The sequence below is a fragment of the Equus przewalskii genome, chromosome 7 (assembly GCF_037783145.1).
Source record: "Equus przewalskii isolate Varuska chromosome 7, EquPr2, whole genome shotgun sequence".
Taxonomy (NCBI): Eukaryota; Metazoa; Chordata; class Mammalia; order Perissodactyla; family Equidae; genus Equus; species Equus przewalskii.
In genome coordinates this window covers 38,491,735-38,515,235 of record NC_091837.1, presented here as the reverse complement: position 1 = coordinate 38,515,235, position 23,501 = coordinate 38,491,735, and the positions used below count along the sequence as shown (strand labels likewise).

Genomic DNA, 23,501 nt, shown 5'->3' with positions numbered 1-23,501 from the left:
GATCTTAGTGGACCTGCCAGTATTCCTTTGCTGACCCTACCCCATCCCATCTCCTGCCAAAGACTCTGAGGCCTCAAGGGGAACACCTAGGTTGTTCAGAGGAAAGGTTTAATACAGGCATCTCATTTATCAGTAAGGAATCTAGAGGTTACGATTCTTGCTTAACTTAATCTTTACTGAAGATAAACACAGTATTTAGTTTGAGAGCTGGAAGAGAAGCCAGTTTCCTGAATCTCAGGACAATGGACTATCTGCTTCTCTCTTTGGTGCCTGTGGCTGTGCTCCTTGTCCAGAGCAGTGCAGGACTCTTGGATGAATGAATAGCTTAGATGGAAAGAGCCCTGAGGCCCAGCGGTAGCAATACCCCAGGATAAATGCTGCCCTCTCACCCCTGTGGTACCCACTCTGGGGTCCAGGTTTGTGTTGTAAAACACCTGTGTTTATGTTGGTCCTGCCAGTTAGGTGTGGTCCTCATAACCTGTGTACCCCAAATGCATATGGAAAGGACATCTTTTAGTGGACAACTTAGAACTCTTGTTGAGTTTTGTGATTTATGCTGCTTACTCAGTGGAGCAAAGTCATGAGAAGGTTTTATGTAAGGTTAGTCTTGATGAATACATGTTAAATGCTCAGTAATGTCCCCAGTTACCATGACATTCAGATACATTTAAAACTTATAGATTGAGAGCCATTAACAGTCCTCAGCAAGGCATCCATGACTGGGTGCCTGGCCCCCCAAGTCTTATTTTCACATCACAGACAGTAGCATCCTGTTAAAATGAAAGTTAGAACACCCCAGGGACCTTCCCCGCACCCCCACAACCCCCACCCCATGTGCCTTTGTATATTTTGATCATGGTGCTGGTTACATGGGTGTTTTTTCCCCTCTATATAAACCGATTGACCTGGACCTTTCACACACACACACACACACACACACACACACACACACACACACACGCAGTGCTCTAATAAAATATTTTTTTAAATGTCAGAGTATCAGTCCTTGGACTCAAAATCCTTTAATGCCTCAGGTCTCACTTGGAGTCAAAGCAGCTTTCTGTCCAGTGGCCCACAAGGCTCCACAGGACTGGCCCCAGCTCTTGGCGGACCTCCTATCCCCTTACTCGACCCTCAGACAGTTACTCAGGAAGATACTGCCAAATGGTATCCCTACTGTTACTACTGCTCCACTCATGGTAGGTGCTCAATATGTACTTCATGAAATGAAATGTAACTGAAATCATGTTTATCCTTGTGGGGTTGGAGCTGTGTGTCTGGATTTCTGTTTGGATGATGCCATGGAGAATTAGATACTTTATTAGCATCTTTAAAATTAGGATTGTGATGGATTTAGAATTCTAAAAACATGTGGTTTTCACAGAGATTTTTCCCCTTAAAATAGGCTTTGTATTTTTCCTGATTATAAAGTCATACATAAAATTCACAAGAAACTGACAAATTGCTAATGACTGCAGCACCCAGAGGTGGCCACTGTCTGTATTTTGGTCAGTATCCTTTCAAACTATTTTCCCATGTGTGTTGCATATGTTGTTTTTTGTTCCTCAGTGTTTTAAGGTGGTTCTTACCTGCTTGCTTTTATTACTGTTCTAAGAAGTTATTAAGAATAACTTCTCACGTTTTCTATCTAGAAAAACACAGCAAGAAATTCATTCGTTCATTGGTTTTAAACATAGAAATAGTGTTGTTTGGCAGTTCAAGTCCTGAAGGACTTTACTCATTTTTAAAATGCCTGATGGTTTTTTGATGAAAGTTGGGTAATTTTTTCAAGCTGCTCTGAAGGGTAATTGTAGAACCAAAAGTCTAAAGACTGAAAGTACCTTGAATTTTTAAGAGCACACTTTTCACTTATGATTCTCAGAGACTTTCAGAAACATTGAAATAATCTTTTCAGCACCATAGTGGGAAGGATAAGCCACATCATCAAGTGGATTGAGTTAAAAAGTCTTATTCCTGTCTTCAGTAGAAGGCTCTTCTATGTTAATTTTATTATATGGGCTAATATCCTTTTATCATGTCAGATTCATCTTTCTGAAGGACAACTATGGTTTCAGTAGCACCACTTAAGATATGACTTTTATTAAACGCTTGTGGGATAGCTTAATTCATTACACAGAATGTAAACCTTCAAATTAAATTCCCCTTTGTTCCAAGTTCATGATCAGGAAAGTCAGCCCTGTTTTTGAGTGAGGGGAGAACGTTGTTAGAGATGCATTGTCTTTACTTTTACCTCTCAGCATGCCATGTAAATCTCTGTGTGATGTTAGGTGAGGAACATGCAACATCTGCAGATCTCTTCCTCAAATTTCCAGGGAGAGGGGCCAGCCTCGTGGTCAAGTGGTTAAGTTTGCGTGCTCTGCTTCGGCGTCCCGGGGTTCATTGGTTCAGATCCTAGGCATAGACCTGCACACTGTTCATCAAGCCATGCTGTGGTGGCATCCCACATAGAAGAACTAGAATGACTTACCACTAGGATGTACAACTATGTAATGGGGCTTGAGAATAAAAAAAAAGAGGAGGATTGGCAACAGACATTAAGGCCGATCTTCCTTGCACACACATACAAAATTTCCAAAGAGATCAATGTTGATAATATGTGAGGTATTAATTCTCTTACAGGTTACTCAAAATGTATTCCTTGCATTGAAAAATTTTGTAAGAGAATGTACATATATCATCCATATGCCATTCACGTGCTTTCAAAAGCTAACATTTAAGAAGAATAGCCCTAAGGATTAACCTTTTCATTTTTGAAGATTCTCAAAGCTTTACTTTCTGGATGCTGTCATTCTGGCTCCCTTTATAGAAATTACTCCAGTATTCCAACCTCACTGAAGGCTGGTATAGGAAATAATATGGGGAGTCCTTTTCCCTTTTTGATAAAATTGGTATCTAAGGTAGGCTCCATATTGTTGTATAGCACCCTTTTAATAAAAAGAGTGACAGATCCTCTTAAGTCTTTTTTATTTTTGAGGAAGATTAGCCGTGAGCTAACATCTGCTGCTAATCCTCCTCTTTTTGCTGAGGAAGACTGGCCCTGAGCTAACATCCGTGCCCATCTTCCTCTACTTTATATGTGGGACGTCTGCCACAGCATGGCTTGCCAAGCGGTGCCGTGTCCACACCCGGGATCTGAACTGGCGAACCCCGGGCTATCGAAGCGCTTAACTGCTGCACCACCGGGCCGGCCACCCTCTTAAGTCTTAGAAGCAGGAGAAAGTCTGTTTCTGATTAATTGGCATGCCTACCACTACAGGCCAGCAAGGGCTCACCACCCTGCCTCTAGTTTCCTTGTCTCCATGGCAGCTCATTTGCTTGGAGATTGGTTTAGTGCTCAGTTATTGGAACTCTCTTCAGTCACAAAGTTTTTCTTTGTTCCCTTGCTTTTCTAGGTTCATGGTTTTTGTCTTTTACTGGTTGTTTTTCATTTTTATTGAACTTTACTTTTATGATATGTAATCTTGTACCTTGCAGTGTGGAGTAGGCAATATATATATAAATCAATAAAAATATTGTAATCTCTATACTAAACTTACATTGGTTATGGTAAAATTATTTATACTAATTTTAGAGACCTGTTAATTCTTCACTTATAGGTTGCTAATGGCTAAATTTAATCTCTTTCTTATTCACAATATAAGTACATTAAGAAAGCCCTCATTACTGAGAACAAGTCCTAGATTTTACTGTCAGAAATGTTGGAGCCAAAATCACTCTCGATTTTCAGGTTTGTGAATGATAAAAGTGTGAACTGACTGAGTCGATGTTGTTACATGAATTTTAACAGAAATAGCTACCGTAGAATACTTAGCCAATTCACAAAAAATGCTGATTTTATTGCTGTGATGTAATACTGTACATAGGTCCTTATTTTGTGACTGAGATCATATCTGTGAAAACTGAGGCTTTAAAAACAGTGTAGGAAAAATTGAGAACAACTTTCTGTTGCCTTTTTTTCTCCAGCTTTATTGAGATGTAATTGACATATAACATTGTGTAAGTTCAAGGTGTATGTGTTGATTCGATACACTTATATATTGCAAAATGATGATCACCATACCGTTAGCTAACACCTGCATCACATTACCTAATTACTATTTCTTTTTTTGTGATGAGAACATTTAAGATCTACCCTCTTAGCAACTTTCAAGTACTTTTTGTTGCCTTTTAACTAATATAATGTTGACTCTACCAAGTGGATTAACTTTGGTCTCTGAGATGCATATTTGTTCTCCTAGAAATCAAGATTGAGCATTTATCTTTGAACCCTGTCCATGTTTAGATTTAGAATATTCAAATTATTAAGCTACTGGTCCTTAAAATTTTTTTAATATAGTTTTTTGTTTTGTATAAAAGTTTGAAATTCACAGAACACCTTAGGATATTTCATTTCTTTCTTGGTTTCAGGGTTCTTAAAACTGCTTGTTTTTTTCCAATGGTAACAAAATATTAAGAAATTCTCTTACTCTTAATCATTCTTTTCCTTTCTCCTCTCTCAAATGGTATACTCCGACTGGTTAATATTATTTTGTGCATAATTAGAATGAGATTTAGGACAAAAAGATTTTTTCCTGCAGTTTGGTAGAAATTCTGGGTTTTATGTTCCATTATTGGAAATTCCTTCTTTGACTTTGAGTAAATTAGGAATTCCCTTTGGACTGTTTCCTCATCTGTGACATGAGAGATTGGACCACTGTGTCTCTAGGGCCCTCTCAGCATTAGAACTTTATGAATCTATGACAATTCAAAGTCACTGAAATTCATTAGAAGCTTTATGTAGGAATGTAGAGAAACTAAAGAAGACCCCAAATTTATTGCTAAGAATATATAAAGTGATTGTAAGATCTACTGCTGATTCTAGAAATTTTTTCGTAAATCAGAAAGGACTGCCATTTTCTTCATTTAATAATTCTTGACTCTAAAGAAGAGGAGTTAAATATTGCAAAATTTTTTATTAAATCTATAGCTCCTGAAGGAAAAACTGGTTTTTGAGTTGTTCATTTTGTATTCCATTCCAATATTATACATGTGAAATCACCATGAATTTGTAGCCAGAATGTTTCCAGTGTTTAACAATCTCTGATTTCCTTCAGCTTCTGACTTGGCAGAAATACTCAACAAGTTCTGCAAAGAATATACAAAATATAATAAGAAACTGTATGTTTTTATTTTCCTGTCTTCTTTCTCTGACTTGCGTTTTCTCCATTGAGGACGTTTCCTGGCTCTAGTGTGTCAAAATGTAGCTTAGGGGTCACACCCGTGGTCTCAAAGTTCCTGAAATATCCTGTTGACAGTACAGAGCTGTAGCAACTGGGCCTTATATCCAGGAATCATCACAGTACCTGCCTATTTTAAGAGATTAATTTTTAGTGGTTTTTTTAAGTCAATTAGCAAATACCAACTGAACATTCCAATAAAATACTGTTAGCTAAAGAGAGGGCTTAATATAAATGAGTTATCTACTTCTCACTGGGCAGTGGTTTTCCATCTTGGCTGCCATCAGAATCGTTCTGAGGATCTCTAGAAACCCTCACTGCCAGGCTGCACCTCGGGCCGGTGAGAGCAGTGGCCTGGGCTGGAGCTCAGGCATCAGTAGTGTTGAAAGATGCCCAGGTGATTCTAGTATGTAGCCAAGGTTAGAGCCTCTCATCTAGGGTTCTTAGTTTGTTTGAAATATCACAATAATTTGGTTGTTAGAGGACCACCCCCTAATGTCTAAAACCACTGGACTTTTGGATAGCAAAGTGTGGTGGAGACGGCCTTGCAGGGTGAGTCAGGATCAAGTTGGAAGTCTGCCTCTATCAACACCAGTTATGTTAACTTGGATAGACGTTTTACTCTGGTCTGCAGTTTCATTCCAGCTTTAGCATTAATCTTTAACACTTAATAGCACTTTAGCAATTTTCTAGTATTTTCTATATCACATGAAGTAGTCAATAGGTTCAAAATTTCAACCTAGTTGTTTTGATTCAAGTTGCCCTGTGATGGAGAGACCTTTAGTTTGATATTCACCTAATGACTTACCACTGAGAAGATTTGGATTTTATGAATTTGAAATTCAATGGGGTGATGTTAATATTTCTGTTATCTAAGAAGTAAGAGATTTCTAAGGAAATCGGTAGCACAAGCCTTGTTCATGCATCCTGAGTAACGTTAAGCCTACTTAAGAAAACAAACTCTTTTGACAACTTTGTTACATAGGTGGGCATCCTCGTTACAAATGAGTCTTACACATTCTTGAAAGCAGATTTGGAAACTCAGAGGTAGTGATGGGGAGAGCCTGAGACAGGAGGCAGAGGATTTGGGCACTTATCTGGATTTTGCCATTTATTAGCAGTTTAATTATGGGCAAGTCACTTAATCTCTGAGTCTTAATTTCCTCATCTGTGAAATGGGAATAATAGTATCTACCCTAATTAGTCCACAGGGTGCTTATGAGGCTCAGATTAGATCATTCATTTATTCAACAAATAGATGATTCACCAAGTGCCTGTTACTTGCCGGGCAGCACTCTAGATGTGAATGATATAAAGAAGGAAAATACATCTTGGAAGGAGTTAGCCAATATATTAGTCACTGCTCACATTTAAAAAAATTATTATATTGTAGGCCCTTTGAAGAGGGCTTGCTTTTTCATCTCCATGTTTTCATGTCTCAATACCTGGCATGTAACATAGAAGGGGCTAAAATATTGGTTATATGAATGAATGAATCACATAATTCATTTCCTTGAAAATATTTTGTCACTCTATACTGTGGCTCCCTTGAACAAGTTGAAATGAGTAAAGTGTGGAGGTGGTTTCATTTCCCTGCTGGTTTCATGTTCCACCTGAACTTGGACATAGTAGTCTAACCTGAGATCCTTTAAAACCACAGCAATGGTTAATTTTTTAGTTGAAGTTTAATTCAATTTAGGTTAGTATTCCCTTTTTTCCAATTACCATTTCAACAACATCAGGAGTACCTGTTTTTGGCTGATGTCCTTTTCATGTTTGGTATTAATCTGAACTCCAGTATTTCTTTTGGAAAGGAGGATAAATTCTTTCCTTGACATCCCTTTTTTCCATTAAGTTAAAAAAAGTCACTTCATAAATATGATTTCAAACAGCTGGATTTTAATCCTTCCACCTTATGGGAAGAGAGAGTTTGGCTTCAGCAACACTCCTACCACATGGCCTGGATCACATTCAGCACACAGATATTTTAACCTGGACAGTGCAGCCAGTGACGAACTTGTGGTTGTGCATTTGGGTTGTATTCACATGTTATTCTAAACTAGGTCAGGGGCTGTGGTTGGTCTCTTTTTCTTTACTCGTTTAGGAGAATGTGAACAAATGGAGAATTGTGATATCCCTTTCATACTGGGTCACAGAAATGCTTTGAGGATGGAAGTTCTGTCTCTTTACGACAGGCAAGGGGTTATTTTCTTCGCAGTTGCATGTGTTGTTAGTGTTCTGGAGGAGGCCTCAGTGTGCTGATGCCCAGAGTTTCATTTGAATAATGGAATTTTAGAGTGGAAAGGACCTTGGACTTGCTCTAGGCCTTCCACTCATATTCTAGACAGAAAAAATTGAGGAGAAATGAGGTGGCTGGGATAGTCAGCATCAGTGGGAGTTCTGGGACCCTTTTCCTGAGGTTTTCTACCAGCTGCCCACTGAGTGGGAAAATCCTGGCAGCTTCTGTGGGTGCTCTTAGGAGAAAGCTCATAGTCAGAATGCAAGGTGACATTCAATGTAAGATATATGTAGATTTTATGTGCCCATGTGTATGTAATTGTATAATTTCCTTTATCCTTAATTGCTTAAATTGATAGTATTGTGTTAAGTTTGCAAATTTATGTTAGAGTCTTATAAAAATAAATTCCGTTTTCAAATATTGGTTTGTACAGATTTCTGGGATCCCATGTTCAGTGTGGCATATAGAGATTTGGATTGGGCTCTGTCCTATTCTTTAAGTCACTCATATGGCACTTGGCATGGATGCTTCTCAGGTAGCAGAGAGCACACACTATTTTCCCATGTTTTATATTACAAAGTCAGTGCTACCCCTGACTGGTATTAAACCTGGTTTTCCTTAGGCATGAGATGAATGAACACCAGAGGGGTTAAATATTTTGCCCAGAGCTTTACAACATCTAGTGACAAGTTGGAAGTAACACATATGAGCCTCCTTTTGTCAAGCCTGAGCTCCCAAGTTCTGCTGTAGCCCCAATTACTACTGCACAGGCTCTTCTCATCCTTGGAGGCATGGAAAATAGCCAAGGACTTTTTTCAAGCAAAATATAAGCCCTATAGCTATGACTTTTGCTGGGCAGGTCATGGAGAGAAAGCGCCTGTGTTACCCTTTTTGTGGGTTAGAGATGTGGGAAGAGTAAGGTGTGGCAGGCCCCAGAGTACCCCAGGGGCCCTGTCCTGTGCATTTCATAGAAGGAAGGCCTTTACCAAGATAGCCTTCCTCTGAGTTCAATTTCCTGGGCTCTCCAGAGAGACTGAGTTCTCAAACTATCATGGCATGCAAATGGGGAAGAAAAAAATAACAGCTCAAGAGTGTCAAACTTGCATTGACTACTTCATGCTTTATATTGTGCTTTTCAGAGTGCAAATTCACCTGCACCAGCGGTAAATGCTTGTATCTTGGTTCATTGGTCTGTAACCAACAGAATGACTGTGGGGACAACAGTGATGAAGAAAACTGTCTCCTGGTGACTGAACACCCACCTCCAGGCATCTTCAACTGTAAGTCCCTCCTACTTACTTTGGCATCAAGTCTAATTGCATTTTTGAAATGGTAGGAGGTAAGGTCACGGGGAAACGGGAAGGATACTGTTCTTTGGAAAAGAAAAGACATATGCATTTTCACAAAAGTGTTTTCTTCTTTTAGGATAGAAAGCTGGTGTGTCTAAAAGTGGGAAATTTATTCTGTTTTCAAAGATGGCTAGTGGCACTGTGTTTTGGAATAAGCTTTTGCTACTTATCTTAGAAGCACTGATTGGATTCCGAGAAATAATATATTGATTTCATATTCTTCATACCAGTTTTGTAGAATTTTTAGAGTAATTTTAAATAAAAATCTTTAATTAAAAAAGTTAAATAAAGATGTGGAGAGTTCATAATTGTTTAATTAAAATAGGAAAGAAATTTATATGGGACTTTTAAAAAAGGTTCTGATCACGTATTTTTCTATTTGATACTGGATAGAAAATAAGTTAAGTGAGGTGTTTACATGTGTGAATCCCAAGGCTGAGGCTTTGAGCATTTCTTGAACTTGAAACAGGTAGAATCAGAGCTTGAAGTTCACTGATTTTTGATCTCACGGTTTTTATGAAGAGGAAAGGGAAGGGAGGCAGCTTTGCAATACTGCGGAACTTCTCTTAGGAAACGTGGCTTGTTGTTCCCTGTGTTTCCTTGGGCTGAGTAAGTGGGTTGAGGATGAGAGTGCTTTTACAGTAGTGCGTGCTGGAGGGATGTTTGCAGCCCTGACCCTCTTTGTGGGGTCTTCTTACTGAGGTCACTTCATGAAACATTCAGCTTCTCTCCCCACTTTTACTGACATTATTTTGAGGAATTATATTTATTTTTACTTACAGGTTTTTAAATTTTTGTTATGGAAATCAGACTATGTAAATACTGATACTGTAATGTGAAACATGAGGAGATTTTTAAAAAGAAACCATTTTCTCTATTCCTACTGTATTTTTATAAGGGGGAAAGCTTAGAAAATGACTGTGCCTAGCAAATTTTAAGCCTGCTCTTTAGGCTTGCTAAATTCAAGAGTCTAACAGTGCAGTAGTTTTCCTGAAGTTTTTCTGTTGTGTCAATTTGTATTTCCTTATATTTTGCATTCTTAGAGTCCCATCTCTGTACTTTGAGAAGACAGTTTAAGGTTAGGACTGTGCTTTCTTGGTGTTTGGTTTGTGTGTTTCCTCTGGTGATGTTTTGTGCAGTGGCCTGTGGTCTTCAACACTGTAGTTTGCATACTGCAGCTTTCCTGGACGTAGGCAAGGGGTCCCTGAAGTGAATTGTCCTTCCTGCTCTGAGCCTGACTGCTGGTTCGGGATCCTGGCCCTGACACTTACCCAACACTTGGGCAGCTCTGTGCCCTCATCTGCACAATGGGGCGTGAGTATCCTAAGGATTGAGGGGGATGGTCCACATAAAGCTCGTAGAACAGAATCTTAAGCACTTGATGTATGTCCTCTAGTCTCTGCCAGGGCGTCTTGGGAGGAGAAGAGCATATAAAGGCAATTTCTTATTTTGTTTTCTCTAGACTTGAGTAACAGCAAACACATACATGATAAACTGCGGAAAGAATATCGTGATCTTGTGTGGTACCTTGACTGGATTTGAGAGTGCTGTGTGAAAAGCAGGCAGACTAACCCTTGGCCCTCTGCCCTGGGGCACTTCACAGGCTGTTTCTGGGTCTCTTGAAGGTGCCTCTTCACTTCAGGGCTCTTTCACTGCAGTCTTCCTTCCGTGTTGAACCCTCTTCCCGTCCCACCTCTCTCCCTTTCTCATTCTTTCCTGGTTTTTAAAACCTATTTCCAAATATCCTATCCATTCATTTTTAAAAATGTGAACACTTTAATTTTGCTTAGAAGCTAGGTGAAGCAGTTATATCTATAAATGGCTCAGCGTTGCCCAGGCAGCTACAAGAGTTTTGCTCTAACAGAGGAATCCTAAGATCCTGTTGGCAAACTGTTGGTTCCTACTGTTCAGATATAGCTAGAAATCGTTATGTCCTAATAGCTAAAATGGGAGGTTATTTGCAATGTACTCTTTTAAGAGACTTGAGAGCCAAGAGACAGAATAATAAAGGGCAAGACCATGGCTGTGGCTTCAGGTTAACTTGGGTTCAGGTTCCAGCTTAAGGAAGTGGCTGAACCCTTTTAAAGTTTAGTTTCTCTATCAGTGTAATGGGAATAATTTCTGCCATATAAGATTGCTATGAGGATTTAAATGAAATAATGTACATGAAAACGTAGCCTAGATAATTGCATCATGACTGTCATCATCCCCAGTCATTGTGTGGCCATTTGTTGGAGAGGTGGACCATCCTGACTTTGTATCATCTACTTTTGAATGCCAGAGCCTCTCTTTGTATGTAAGAGGAATTTCCAGCTGTTTAAAGGTGAGTTCATCCCCACAAGTTCTGGATGTTTCCCACCTACTCTGTCCCCTGGGGAGGACCTTCTAGGGAAGCCTGCCAGCTGAAGGTGGCTTGCTGTGATCTGGCTAGCAGCCCCTTTACACTGCTTTCCCCTGGTTCTCTGCAAGCACCAGAGGGAGCCAGGTCCATTTGTCCCTTTGGGACAATTGCTCTGAATTTGTTTTATCTGGTCTGTTCTTTATGGTCAGGAGCCTTTGGGAAAGGTTGTAGCTCCCCTGCTCTTTGTTGATGCTAGAGGATGATCTGATAAGGAAAGGGATATTTTTTTCCCCATACCTTATCAGGCAAGAGTATAGAGTAAAGAAAGGATATTTTACTTCCAATTAATAGCTGTGTAACAAGGCTTAGAGGTTCTCCATTTGTAAGCGGGTTTTAATGAATTTACCAGTGCATTTCCTACAAGCAGGTGGACAATATGCTGCTCTGCACAGAGTGCTAACTCTGATGATTAGGCTCCCCTTTCCACCTTAAGAACTTGAAATATTACAGGAATTCTTGTGTATAAAATGTTACATTCCAGAAGAACAAATAGTGCCTCCTCCTTGTTCTTCCCGGCCTGGTGGCACGGTGGTTAAGTTTGCACATTCCGCTTTGGTGGCCTGGGGTTCACCGGTTCAGATCCCGGGTGTGGACCTACACACTGCTCATCAAGTCATGCTGTGGTGGCATCCCACATATAAAGCAGAGGAAGATGAGCAGGGATGTTAGCTCAGGGCCAATCTTCCTCAGCAAAAGGAGGAGGATTGATGGCAGATATTAATTCAAGGCTAATCTTCCTCAAAAAAAAAAAAAAAAGAACACGATTTATTTACTTAATTTGCTTTGTTCCTGCCTGGAGGAAACATTCAGTGTTTTGCTATTTGATTGTGCTTAGGGTAAAGCAAGGTAGAATCTTTTGGATTTCCAGATGAGCTCGAATCAGTTTTCTGCCTATTTTGTTGGCTGTGGTCATGCACCATGGCTCAGATGTCGTGGGTCATCTCTGTCTCTCTAGAATTTAGCCTGAATTAAGGTTAGAAAGAAAATGTAACTGTCGTTTGTGAAGTCAGCAATGATAATGATAATGGAAGCCCTGTTTACAGTAGCTGTAAATAATTTTTCTCTTCAAAAAAGGTTTTTGGAACACTGAGTAATTTCACCTGCTTTTCTACTTTGCTAACTGTGGTCAGGCTATCCATTGACTGAAGCTAGTTTATTTTTCTGTGAGCTCCAAAGGGTTTTGCACAGATGTGGAGGACTGGGCTGGTGTTGATTGTCTCATAGGGAAAGAGTTTTGCTGGACACATCTTTTTGCAGAAGAGGGAAAATGCTGTCAGCCCGAATTGCCAACTTTTCTCATGTTTTTTCTCTTGTCTGCTCCATCAAAATATTGTACTCCTGAGCACTAAAACTAAAAATTATACAAATAAAATTATTTATTATGTATAAAAATAAAATTATTTTATGCAAATTATTATATTTACAAATAAAATTGTTAAATACCTTCTTTGGTCATTGTTCCAGGCATTGTGGAAGATGAATGAAAACATAGATCCCATTATCAAGGATAACAGTCAAGTGCTGATAGGCAAGTTGGGAAGCTGAGAAGATTTCCAGACAGATAACTGAAAATGAACACAGGGTAGTGAGAACTAAGCGGTTTCAACAATTTGTGGTTCAGGAGTTTACAGAGAATCATTCTGGTAGCTTCATGGAGGAGGCGTGCTGAGTGGCATGGAGAGGACAGAGTGTCTGGGCTGAGAATAACATGAGCATGGGGAGAGTGAAGGTGGACTTCCTGATCTGACAGAAGGTCTGGGCTGAGGGTAGCCTGAGATAGAGTTGGAAAGGTGAGTTGGGCCCATAGAGAAAAGCCGGTAAACCATGCTATGCCTTCTGCTCTTGTCTCTAAAAAGAGACTGCCTGTGGGTCTGCTGGGCATGTGTAGGGGAGAGCTGCACTGCCTGCCTGTTGCCCTGGTTGATGCTGGCATCACCACTCCCACACTTTCACTCAGTGAACCCTCTGCTTCACCATTCCTACCAAGCTGCATGTTTTCTGTAACACTACATTTTCAAAGCCCCTTTGCCACATTTTGTTGGGGGAGAGCAGAGTTCCTTTGACTTCCCAGAAGCAATAATTGAGTAGCCTTGGAAAGAGCTGTGTTCTTTGAAAGTGTTGGCAAGAATAGACCTTCCTTAAGCAATCACTACTAAGGAATTCATGCCACTAGACTTTAAGAGTAAGACCAAAGTTGACATGGAGCCAGTCATTGATCGGAACAACTTTCACTTTGAGCTTCAGTGGAATTTCCAATTAACTGAGAGGATCTGATTCAGGGAAAGTGGAGAGTGGAGGAACTCCCATCCCTACTGGAGGGAGAAGTTGCTTCTTTCTCCATAGGTGGCCTCTTAAACTGAATCTCAAAATCAAATGAACTGAAGCTAATAAAGTGTACCCAATTAAGCCAGAACTTTAATTTCAGGACTTTTTCGGAAGGAAACTTTTTTTTTTGTCCAAGGCCATTTAGGGTAATAACAACCAAATAAGATAAAATTCAGCATATTAAAATCTGAGCTGAATGTCCTTCTTCCCAAACCAGCTCTTCCCACCTTCTTTTTTTTTTTTTTTGCCAAGGGGACTGGCATCCTAATTGTCATCTAGGCTCAAGATATCAGTCAGCTTTAAGCATTACGCTGAGGTATTCTATCCTGTGCTTCACCTTTGGCTGTCAACTCCCTACCTCCCAAGTTTGTTTGTTGTTTGTTCATTCATTCATTCACTCATTCCTTCAGTTTTTTTGAGCTATAGTTGACATAGAGCACTATATAAGTTTAAGGTGTACAGCGTAATGACTTGACTTACATTTATTGTAAAATGATCACCACAATAAGTTTAGTTCGTACCAAGTATTTTGTATTTGGAAGCAGACTCATGTAGAAAACCTATCTACCAGGCTCACAAAGACCAGACCTTTACTTTTTTTTCTATAATTATTTCAATAAACGTTAACAGTAATCCTCTAGTATCGTGGACTATCCTGTTAGAGTTCATATTTTTCCAGTTGTCTTATAAATGTGTGTTTTGTTCTGTTTCCAGTTTGTTTGTTTGTTTGAACCAAGATCCAAGAAGCTCCCTGCATTGCTCCAGGGTGGATTGATGTGTCCCTTAAGAAGTCTTTACTCTATGGGTTCTCCCTACTTCTTATAATTTTTGGTGGAAGGGTCTGGATTGTTTGTTCTGTAGAGTTTCCATATTCGGGATTTTGCTGAATGGTTTCCCATGAAGTCACTGAATGTGCTCCTCTGTTCCTTATAATTCCTGTCAGCTGGTAGTTAGGTCTAGAGGTTTAGGGAGATTCAGGTTTGAATGTTGTATGTGTGAAGTGACTTAATAGGTGCTGTTGTCTTCCATCGGGAGGCATATCCTATCTGGTTGTCTCTCTGTAGTGTGATTATTACCAGTCATTGGGGTTGCAAAAGGGTCATAACCTAATTTTATCCTTTTGTCTCCATTTATTCGTGGGAATATTTCTATAAAGAGAAATTCCCCATCAACTATGTGATTACCATAAAGTGGATATCATATAGGATCAGTTTTCTGAATAATGAGAAAGTTCCCTTTCGCCCTTCAGAGGTAACCAATCAGATTTTCTTTTTCATAATGTGTCATTATGAACTGATGAATTAAAACATATTTGACGTATGCATGAAACCATTTTAGAAACGCCCTCTGCTGCACTTGAGTGACCAACTCCCGGGCTTTATTCAGGATTCTGTGATCCCCAGTGGCCTGTTTAACTTCAAAGATGTTAAACTCTAGGAGTGCAGGAGTTTGACCTGGGGGACAGTCTGACCCTGTCCCGTAGCACCTGGGAGTCTCAGGAACTCCCTCCCTCACACTTGCTCCATCTTAACTGGTTAATCCTTCCTTTTCCTCCCAAGCACTCTCCCCTTCCTCCTGCCCGTTGTCCTCACCTACCTACCTCTGACTTCCTGAAGTGCCTTCTTACAACCCTGTGCCTCTGAGCCCACAGCCCTCTGTTGCACCCACCTTGCAGACTCCAGGGCTGCACTCTGCTCTCCACCTCCTACCTAGAAGCCCTCCACTGCTAACGGGCACCGCATGATGGCTGGAGATAGCCTCCATTCAGGCAGGGCCCTCAGTACCCCTGAGAATCCTTGCAGCGCCTCAGTTGGAGCCCTCTCCTGCTTTCCTCCACACTTATCCAGACTTGCCCTGCTCGCCTTCACCCTCCATCTATTTCCTGTCCCTTTCCCTCCCAGTGCCAGCCTGTCTTCTGCTGCATTTGGAAGACAGTTCGACAGCCCCTTACTGCTCCCTCTCTAACCCTTTCTTCTCCCCTTCTCCTAGCCGCTTTTGCTTTCCCTGCCAAATCCACTGGACTTTTTTTCCATTTCTTCTTTCACTACTAGTCTTTTTCTGCAATTGATAAGGTTGATCATACCCTTTTTGAGATTATCCATGCCCTTGGGTCACAGGATCTGCAGCTGACTGGTCTCGCTGGACACCTTCAGCTGTTCCCTCTCTTTGGCAGCTCCTCTGTCCCCTAGGTTTCAGCCTTTAGCCCACAATTCTCACTCCTTGCCCTTGCCTGGGTAATTCCAGACACCACATGCCATCAAAACCACCCCCATATTTTTATCTCTAGCCTGACCAAAGTGTCCAACTGCTTGTAAGCCCTCTTCCAAGCCTCTCAAACTCTGAGCATTCAAAGGTGAATCAATTTTTTCTCCTTCCACCCCCAGACCAATTCCTCCTTTGGTATTTTCTGTTTTGGTATTTAGTGTTTTGACCATCTGCTAGGTATATCAATTTGGTCACCCTTGCTGACCCCCTCTCCATAACCAAAAAAAATTTCTCCTACGTGGAACCCTGTAGCACTTTGTGCCTCTCTTTAAGATGTTGTCTGTTCTGCTTGATCATTACATGTGTACAGGCATACCTCGGTGATAATTGCGGTTTCAGTTCCAGATCTCTGCAATAAAGCGAATATCACAATAAAGTGAGTCACGTGATTTTTTTGGTTTCTAAGTACATATAAAAGTTATGTTTACACTATACTGTAGTCTGTTAAGTGTGCCATAGCATTGTGTCTAAGAAAACAACGTACATACCTTAAAAATACTGTATTGCTAAAAAATGCTAACCATCATCTGAGCCTTCAGCGAGTCATAATCTTTTTGCTGGTGGAGGGTCTTGCTTTGATGTTGATGGCTGCTAACTGATCAGGGTGGTGGTTGCTGAAGGTTGGGGTATCTGTGGCAACTTCTTAAAATAAGACAATGAAGTTCTCTGTATCTGTTGACTCTTCCTTTCATGAACATTTCTCTATAGCATGCAGTGCTGTTTGATATAGCATTTTACCCAAAGTAGACCTTGTTTAAAAATTGAAGTAAATCCTCTCAAAACCTGCTGCTGCTTTATCAACTGTGTTTATGTCATGTTTGAAATGCTTTGTTGACATTTCAACAGTCTTCACAGCATCTTCACCAGGAGTAGATTCTATCTCAAGAAATCACTTTCTTTGCTCATCCATAGAAGCAACTCCTCATCTGTTCAAGTTTTGTCATGAGATGGCAGCAATTCAGTCCCATCTTCAGGATCCACTTCTGATTCTAGTTCTCTTGCTATTTCCACCACATGTGCAGTTACTTCCCTCACTGATGTCTTGAACTCTTCAAAGTCACCCATGAAGGTTGAAATCAGCTTCTTCCAAACTCCTGTTAATGTTGATATTTTGATCTCTTCCCATGAATCACAAATGTTCTTAATGGTATCTAGAATGGCGAATCCTTTCTAGAAGGTTTTCAATTGACTTTGTCCAGATTCATCAGACAAATCACCATCTATGGTAGCCATAGCCTTACAAAATATATTTCTTAAGTAATAAGACTTGAAAGTCGAAATTACTCCTTGATCCATGGGCTACAGAGTGGATGTTATGTTGAAAACCATGTTAATCTCATTATGCATCTCCATCAGAGCTCTTGGGTGATCAGGTATGTTGTCAGTGAGCAGTAATATTTTGAAAGGAATCTTTTTTTCTAAGTAGTATGTCTCAACAGTGGGAATAAAATGTTCAGTAAACAATGTTGGAAATAGATATCCTGTCATTCAGGCTTTGTTGTTTCATTTATAGAGCACAAGCAGAGTAGATTTAGCATCATTCTTAAGGCCCCTAGGATTTTTGGAATGGTAAGCAAGTACTAGCTCCAACTTAAAGTCTCGGGCTACATTAGCCCCTAAGGAGAGTTAGCCTGTCCTTTGAAGCTTTGAAGCTAAGCATTGGTTTCTCCTCTCTCCTCTCTAGCAATAAAGGTCCTAGATGGCATCTTCTTCCAATATAAGACTATTTAGTCTACATTGAAAATCCGTTGTTGAGGGTAGCCACCTTCATTAATGATCTTTGCTAGATCTTCTGGGGAACTTACTGCAGCTTCTGCATCAGCACTTGCTGCTTCCCCTTGCACTTTTATGTTATGGAGATGGTTTCTTTCCTTAAACCTCATGAACCAACCTCTGCTAGCTTCACATTTTCTTCTGCAGCTTCCTTACCTCTCTCAGCCTTCCGTAAAATTAAAGAGAGTTAAGGCCTTGCATTGGATTAGGCTTTGGCTTAAGGGAATGTTGTGGCCGGTTTAGTCTTCTATCCAGACTCCTAAAACTTTCTCCATATCAGCAATAAGGGTGTTTTGTTTTCTTATCATTCTTGGGTTCACTGGAGTCGCACTTAATTTCCTTTAAGATCTTTTCCTTTGCATTCACAACTTGGCTAACTGGTTGGCACAAGAGGCGTAGCTTTCAGCTTGTCTCAGCTTTTGACAAGCCTTCCTCACTAAGCTTGATCATTTCCAACTTCTGATTTAAAGTGAGAGACATATGACTCCTCCCTTTCACTTGAACACTTAGAGGCTATTGTAGGGTTATTAACTGGCTGAATTGCAATATTGTTGTGTTTTAGGGAATAGGGAGGCCAGGGGAGAGGGAGAGAGAGATGGGGGAATGGTCAGATGGTGGCGCAGTCAAGACGTACACATTTATTAAGTTCGCAGTCTTATATGGGCCTGGATCATGGCACCCCCAAGACAATTACAATAGTAACATCAAAGATCACTGATCACAGATCACCATAACAAATATAATAATGATGAAAAAGTTTGAAATATTGTGAGAACTACCAAAATGTGACACAGAGACATGAAATGAGCAAATGTTGTTCGACAAAAGGCACCAATTGGCTTGCTCATGCAGGGTTGCCACAAGCCTTCAATTTGTAAAAGATACAGTATCTGTGAAGCACAATAAAGCAAATCACAATAAAAGGAGATATGCCTGTACAAGTATAATTCTCACTAGATATTAAGCTCTTTGAAGACAGGGGCTATGCTTACATTTTTGGAAGCTCTGACACGCCTAACATACATGGACTGTACATATGGACGCTTGAAAAATATTTATTGAATTGAATTGGAAACCATTTATCCTTTGTCTGCTACTTCCCAGCATGCTGTAAGCATGGTCTTCAGTTGAACAGTGCCTGTAAGGATTTCTTCTGTAGCCCTAGTGCCTTCGATACTGCATGGCACATATAGCAGGTGCATGGCATGTGTAGCCTATAGTACATAGCCTACACAGCACACAGTGTATGGCATATATAATGTATGGTATGTGTCATATATAGCATAAACTACACGGCATATATAGCATAAGGCGCATGGCCCTGTAAATATTTGCTGAGTGAATGGATGAATGCGATTATTTTCGAAAACTCAAGTCTGACCAGAGGATGAAAAAAATTTTTGTTTTGCATGGCTTAGTGTCCTGCTAGTGAAACTGGAGGGTTGAAAATAACCTATACAGTCATAGCAGCCTACATGATAGAACACAGAAAGAAGATGACATAAGGTACATCCCCTCAAATTGTCTGTCATTACAGTGTATATTTAATTACTATAAACACCTATACTAACCAGAGTATAAGCCTACTCTGGTGTAAATTGTTTATTCTGCTTCCAATAGCATGATAGACTTTTACTGTGCTTTACTGGGGTCAGGGTTTCCCAACATGGCAACCCTTGAGAGACAAACCTTTGACTTCTGAATATCCAGATGCTCTATAGGAAGGGCTGGTTCATGCCAAGCCTAGTGAGGTGAAATGCTTCCTGCTGGGCACTGAAGAAGTATGAGTATATGCAAGAGTATGTGAGTCTCTGTGTGGTGTGTGTGTGCACGAGTATGTGTTGGGTATGTGAGCATGTGAGTGTGTCTGAGTGTGGGCATGGTATGTAGCTTCAGTTACTTGATTGATTAGTCCTCCCAGGTCAGGTCCCCATTTTGTGCCAGTGTATCCCTGGCACCCTGGGTTTCATATTGCTACTGAGAGAACATATTTTCCTGTGGATACAATGTTATAAACAATGTTATAAACTGTGGTTAGGTTCCCAGGCTGGTCCTACAATTTGTTTAAACTACAAAGTACAGTATCAGGCCCTGAGTTCCAAATCTGAAGTCACCACTCACTGACTGTGGCCTTAGGCAAGTTACTTAACCTCTTTATACCTTGATTTTCTCATTTGTAAGATGAAGATGATAATATTGGTATCTCCCTCACAGGGTTCTTCTCAGGATTTAATAACATAGTTTAGGTGAAGCAATTAGAATAATGCCTGGTGTGTAGTAAATGCTCAATAAATATTATTACATTTACAGCCCTGTGTCTTTATTTGCTGTCTTTTAAAATGTATTTTGGAATAATTTTCAAACTTAGAATAAAGTTATAAAATTTATCCTTTTTATTATTGTTTCTGTATATTTACATTTTAATTTTTGTGAACCAATTCAGAGTAAGTTTCAGACATCATGTCTCTTTACCTCAAAATACTTCAACGTATATTTCCAAAGAAAAAGACATTTTCTTCTGTAACCAAAGTTTAGTTACCAAAACTCAGGAAATGTGATGTTGCTGCAGTAATATTTTCTAACACACAGTCCACATTAAACTCTTGCCAGTTGCCTTAGTCATGTCTGTCATAGCAGTTTGTGTTTCTCAGCAGGGCTTCAATGGACGAGTGCAGGAATACTCTGGGGAGGAAGCTGTGCTAGGAGACCACTTAGACCACCCCAGCCTTAACCTGTCTTTATCATCTTGAATGTTCAAGAACAGGGGTGCATACCAGGAGCTCACCAACCCTGTTTTTTTCACGCTTTTCTGTTCCCATGTATCTTATCATCACTTAGTTAAAGATGAAGTGGCCACACTGCTCCCTTTCTTTGATGACTAGTGGGTGTAAGGAGTTTATCTGAAGGCCTGCAGCTTCTTAGAGATGGAGATGAGATAGGCAGGTTGCTGCCATTTGCTGAGTGCCAGCTCTTTACGTGCATCATTTCATTTATCTCTCAAAATCACCCTAGAAAGTTTTCATAGGAAACAGTGCTCAGAGAGGTTAGGTAATTTATTCAGGGTCACACAACTAGAACATGCTGCCCTTGGGAATTGAACTCAGGCTGTGGTTTTGTTTTTGCTTCTGGCTGTTGTTTTCCATGATATTTTTCCAAGTTTTTAAAGGTTTCATCAGTTTTTAAAGGTTTATAGGATTTGAAGGGTGGAGATCAAACCATCTATTAATATGAAGGCCCATAGAAGTCAGTGCATTGAGAGCAACTGTTTATATGTAAATTTTTAATTGATATATAGATAATGATACTCTTGGTTACATCCTGGATTTTCGAATAGATTACAAAAAATTAACCCAGGAGCCCCAGTGTATCCAGGATCATTGGTTTTGTTGAGTTCCTTTGGGTTTCCTCTACTAATTGATTAATTAATTAATCCTTTCTTCAATTCCTCCCAGGCTGTGTACTATTTACATGACCTGGGGGAAGTCACTTCCCCTCTCTGTTTTACTTTCTCTGTCAGGAGGGTGAGTGTGATGCCAGCTTTGCTCAAGCTTGGTGGTACACAATGAACGGAACGACTCTATTTCTGCCATTACTCTCCCTCCTTCACCTGCTGTGAGCACCAAGCACCCTCCTTGGCCAAATATGAGCTTTCTAGCCCTAGACCCCTAATTTTCCGATGGATCTTGTATGAATGCTGTGCTCCCTTCAGACTCAGCTGTGCTGGCAGAGGAGTGGGCCTCTTCCTGCTTCTTGGGCCCTTAGGTGCTCAATGGATTAGACTTTTGATGTTGCTGACTGCAGGAAGGGTGGGACAAGGGTCTTCCAGTGTGTTTTGTTGTGTCCAGAGCATGGTAGCGTAGGAGTGGCATGGGCTCTGAATGTTCCACTTGCTTAATTCTGGCCTAGGCCAATAGTAGAGGCTGCTTTCAGTGAATCAATCTGTTCTGCAGAGCAGTGTGTATTCTTTTGACAGGGCTCCCTGCACCCCTTTTCAACTTAAAAAAAGAATCCATGGCAAAACAGTTATTGACTTGTGTGAAAATGATCCAAGATGGTATTTAAAACAAGATGAGGAGGAGGCTATGCATCTCTTCACCTGAGCCCAGTCGAGTTGTGGGTTGTTGCTGTCAACAAATTTCTACCTGCGTGTGTTTTGTGGGGTGAGCCACAGAGGAAGTGCTGGCAGTGCTCACCCTCCTCCTCCTCTGCCGAAGAGGAGGGCCCCTCCCCTGCCCACCTCTTTGGTCTGCTGCCTTTGTTTCTCCAAGACAGTTTTCTGATCATTTAAAATCTTGTAGGGTCTTGAAAGGCAATTCTGCCTTTTCAAATAAACAAAGGCAGAGAACAAATGGGAGGGAAAGTTTCAATAAACCTTAGGCATCATTTCCTCCTGCTGTGACACTAAATTTACGTGGATAAAAACAACCTCTTAGATTTACATTTTGATTCTGTTACTGCTTTCATGTGTGTGGGGCTGTCCCACCTCAGATGAAATTTATCCACTTCTTTAAATATTTAGTAGTCTAGCGTGGATGTTAATGAAAGTCTGGCAGTGCTATTTTGAGAATTGCAACAATGATAGTAATTTTCAGTGTCAGATTCCTGCTTTGCAAAGGGAGAGAGAGATGGGAGGAGGAGGAGGGAAAAATGGTTTCAGTTCTAATAGAGTTTGCCATCCGCTGGGCCGTGCCAGACAGATGGGTCATGAATACTGTCTAGACACTCTCTGCCTGAGCGAAGCCCTGGTCTCTAAGGACACGCAATGAGACGCCGGCTTAAGTAACTGGGGAAAGTCAGGGCAGGCTCTCCTGTAATCAGATAGAAATCAATGCCAATCCTGCTTCCTGGGGGAGGCAGGGTAGGAGGTGGGTGGGTGAGAGGTTAGATGGAGAGGGGATGTTAAGAGAAAACGCCCTCTGTTACTGATCAATTTTAGTGCAAACTTGACTAATATTAGGCATTAGGGAGAGTGTGAAAGGAGAGTTGTAGTATGATAATGTTATTGATTTAAACTGTACTCCACCACAGAATACAGAATGATTTAATTCAGACATGGTCCTTGAAAAGCTGCAGAAGAGCAGAAAAGGAGGACTTCTTGTTGGGTCGTTAAAAGAAGAATGCAGAGCATGGAGTGACCTGTATTAATTGTGTGTATTGATGAGCCTGGTACTGCTTCAGTTGAGACTGTCTGTCCTGACCATTTTTCAGGGTTTAGTCTCTTAATTAAGAAGGGTTTTAGAGACTTAACTGACTTGTTTTCATTTCTGATGAATCTCTGAGAACTTTCCCAAGCTGGGTCTTATCACAATCAGCTCTGCTAATGATGCTGTGGGAAATGAGGTAAAAATCTCAAGAGTCCCCTGCTTAGCTGCACTCCAGTACCTGGCCACTTTCTGCTGGTCATTTTACTCAGTATTTCCTCAGACCCAGGAATGGTGCTTACATGAGGGTGTGTTGCTATCAGGATGAAATTATAGGGAAATGTGAGGGGACCAATGGCAAGAAGAGCATGACTCAGCTCAGCTTGGGGGGCTTCATTGTTGGGCTTACTGTCATTAGTCATATATTTGCCTTGGAAAAATTACCCAAGAGAGTCTATAGTCAAGCTTGGAAGGGACCATCTTTGAGTAATCACAAAAATAAAGCTGAAATTAACCATCATGTGATGTGTTCTGTACTACAGAGATGGAGTGGCCTTGAATGAGTTAACCATCCGGGCTCCTAGCTCTTTTAGTCATGTCTCAATGGAGACACTAGCCTAGGCTTTTAATTTGGAAAAAACTCCAACAACCTAAATTTAGCAATAATCATTTTTTCACTCCTTCATCCATTCTTGTTATATCATAAGAGCTAACAGCAGAGGGAAAAGTAGATGATTTTTGTTTCTTTCTTCCCAGAAAGAAAAAGAAATC

At 40.5% G+C, this 23,501-nt stretch overlaps 1 protein-coding gene across 46 annotated transcripts in view; it reads left to right on the top strand.

Annotated features, from left to right (window-relative positions):
* The window catches only part of LDLRAD4 (low density lipoprotein receptor class A domain containing 4), a 427,148-nt gene that overhangs the window by 215,706 nt on the left and 187,941 nt on the right, over positions 1-23,501 (top strand). For 40 of the 46 annotated variants that reach the window (XM_070629545.1, XM_070629521.1, XM_070629510.1 and 37 more), the window contains one exon: positions 8,616-8,756. The exons of 4 other annotated variants lie outside the window; for them this stretch is intronic. Coding sequence is in view for 22 of the 42 variants with exons in the window: in XM_070629521.1 (XP_070485622.1) it covers positions 8,616-8,756 (141 nt within the window). In the remaining 20 variants the exon portion in view is untranslated. Of the gene's footprint in view, positions 1-1,039; positions 1,200-8,615; positions 8,757-23,501 lie in introns of those variants that run through there. 2 more of the 46 variants (XM_070629557.1, XM_008526334.2) reach the window with 2 other exon arrangements.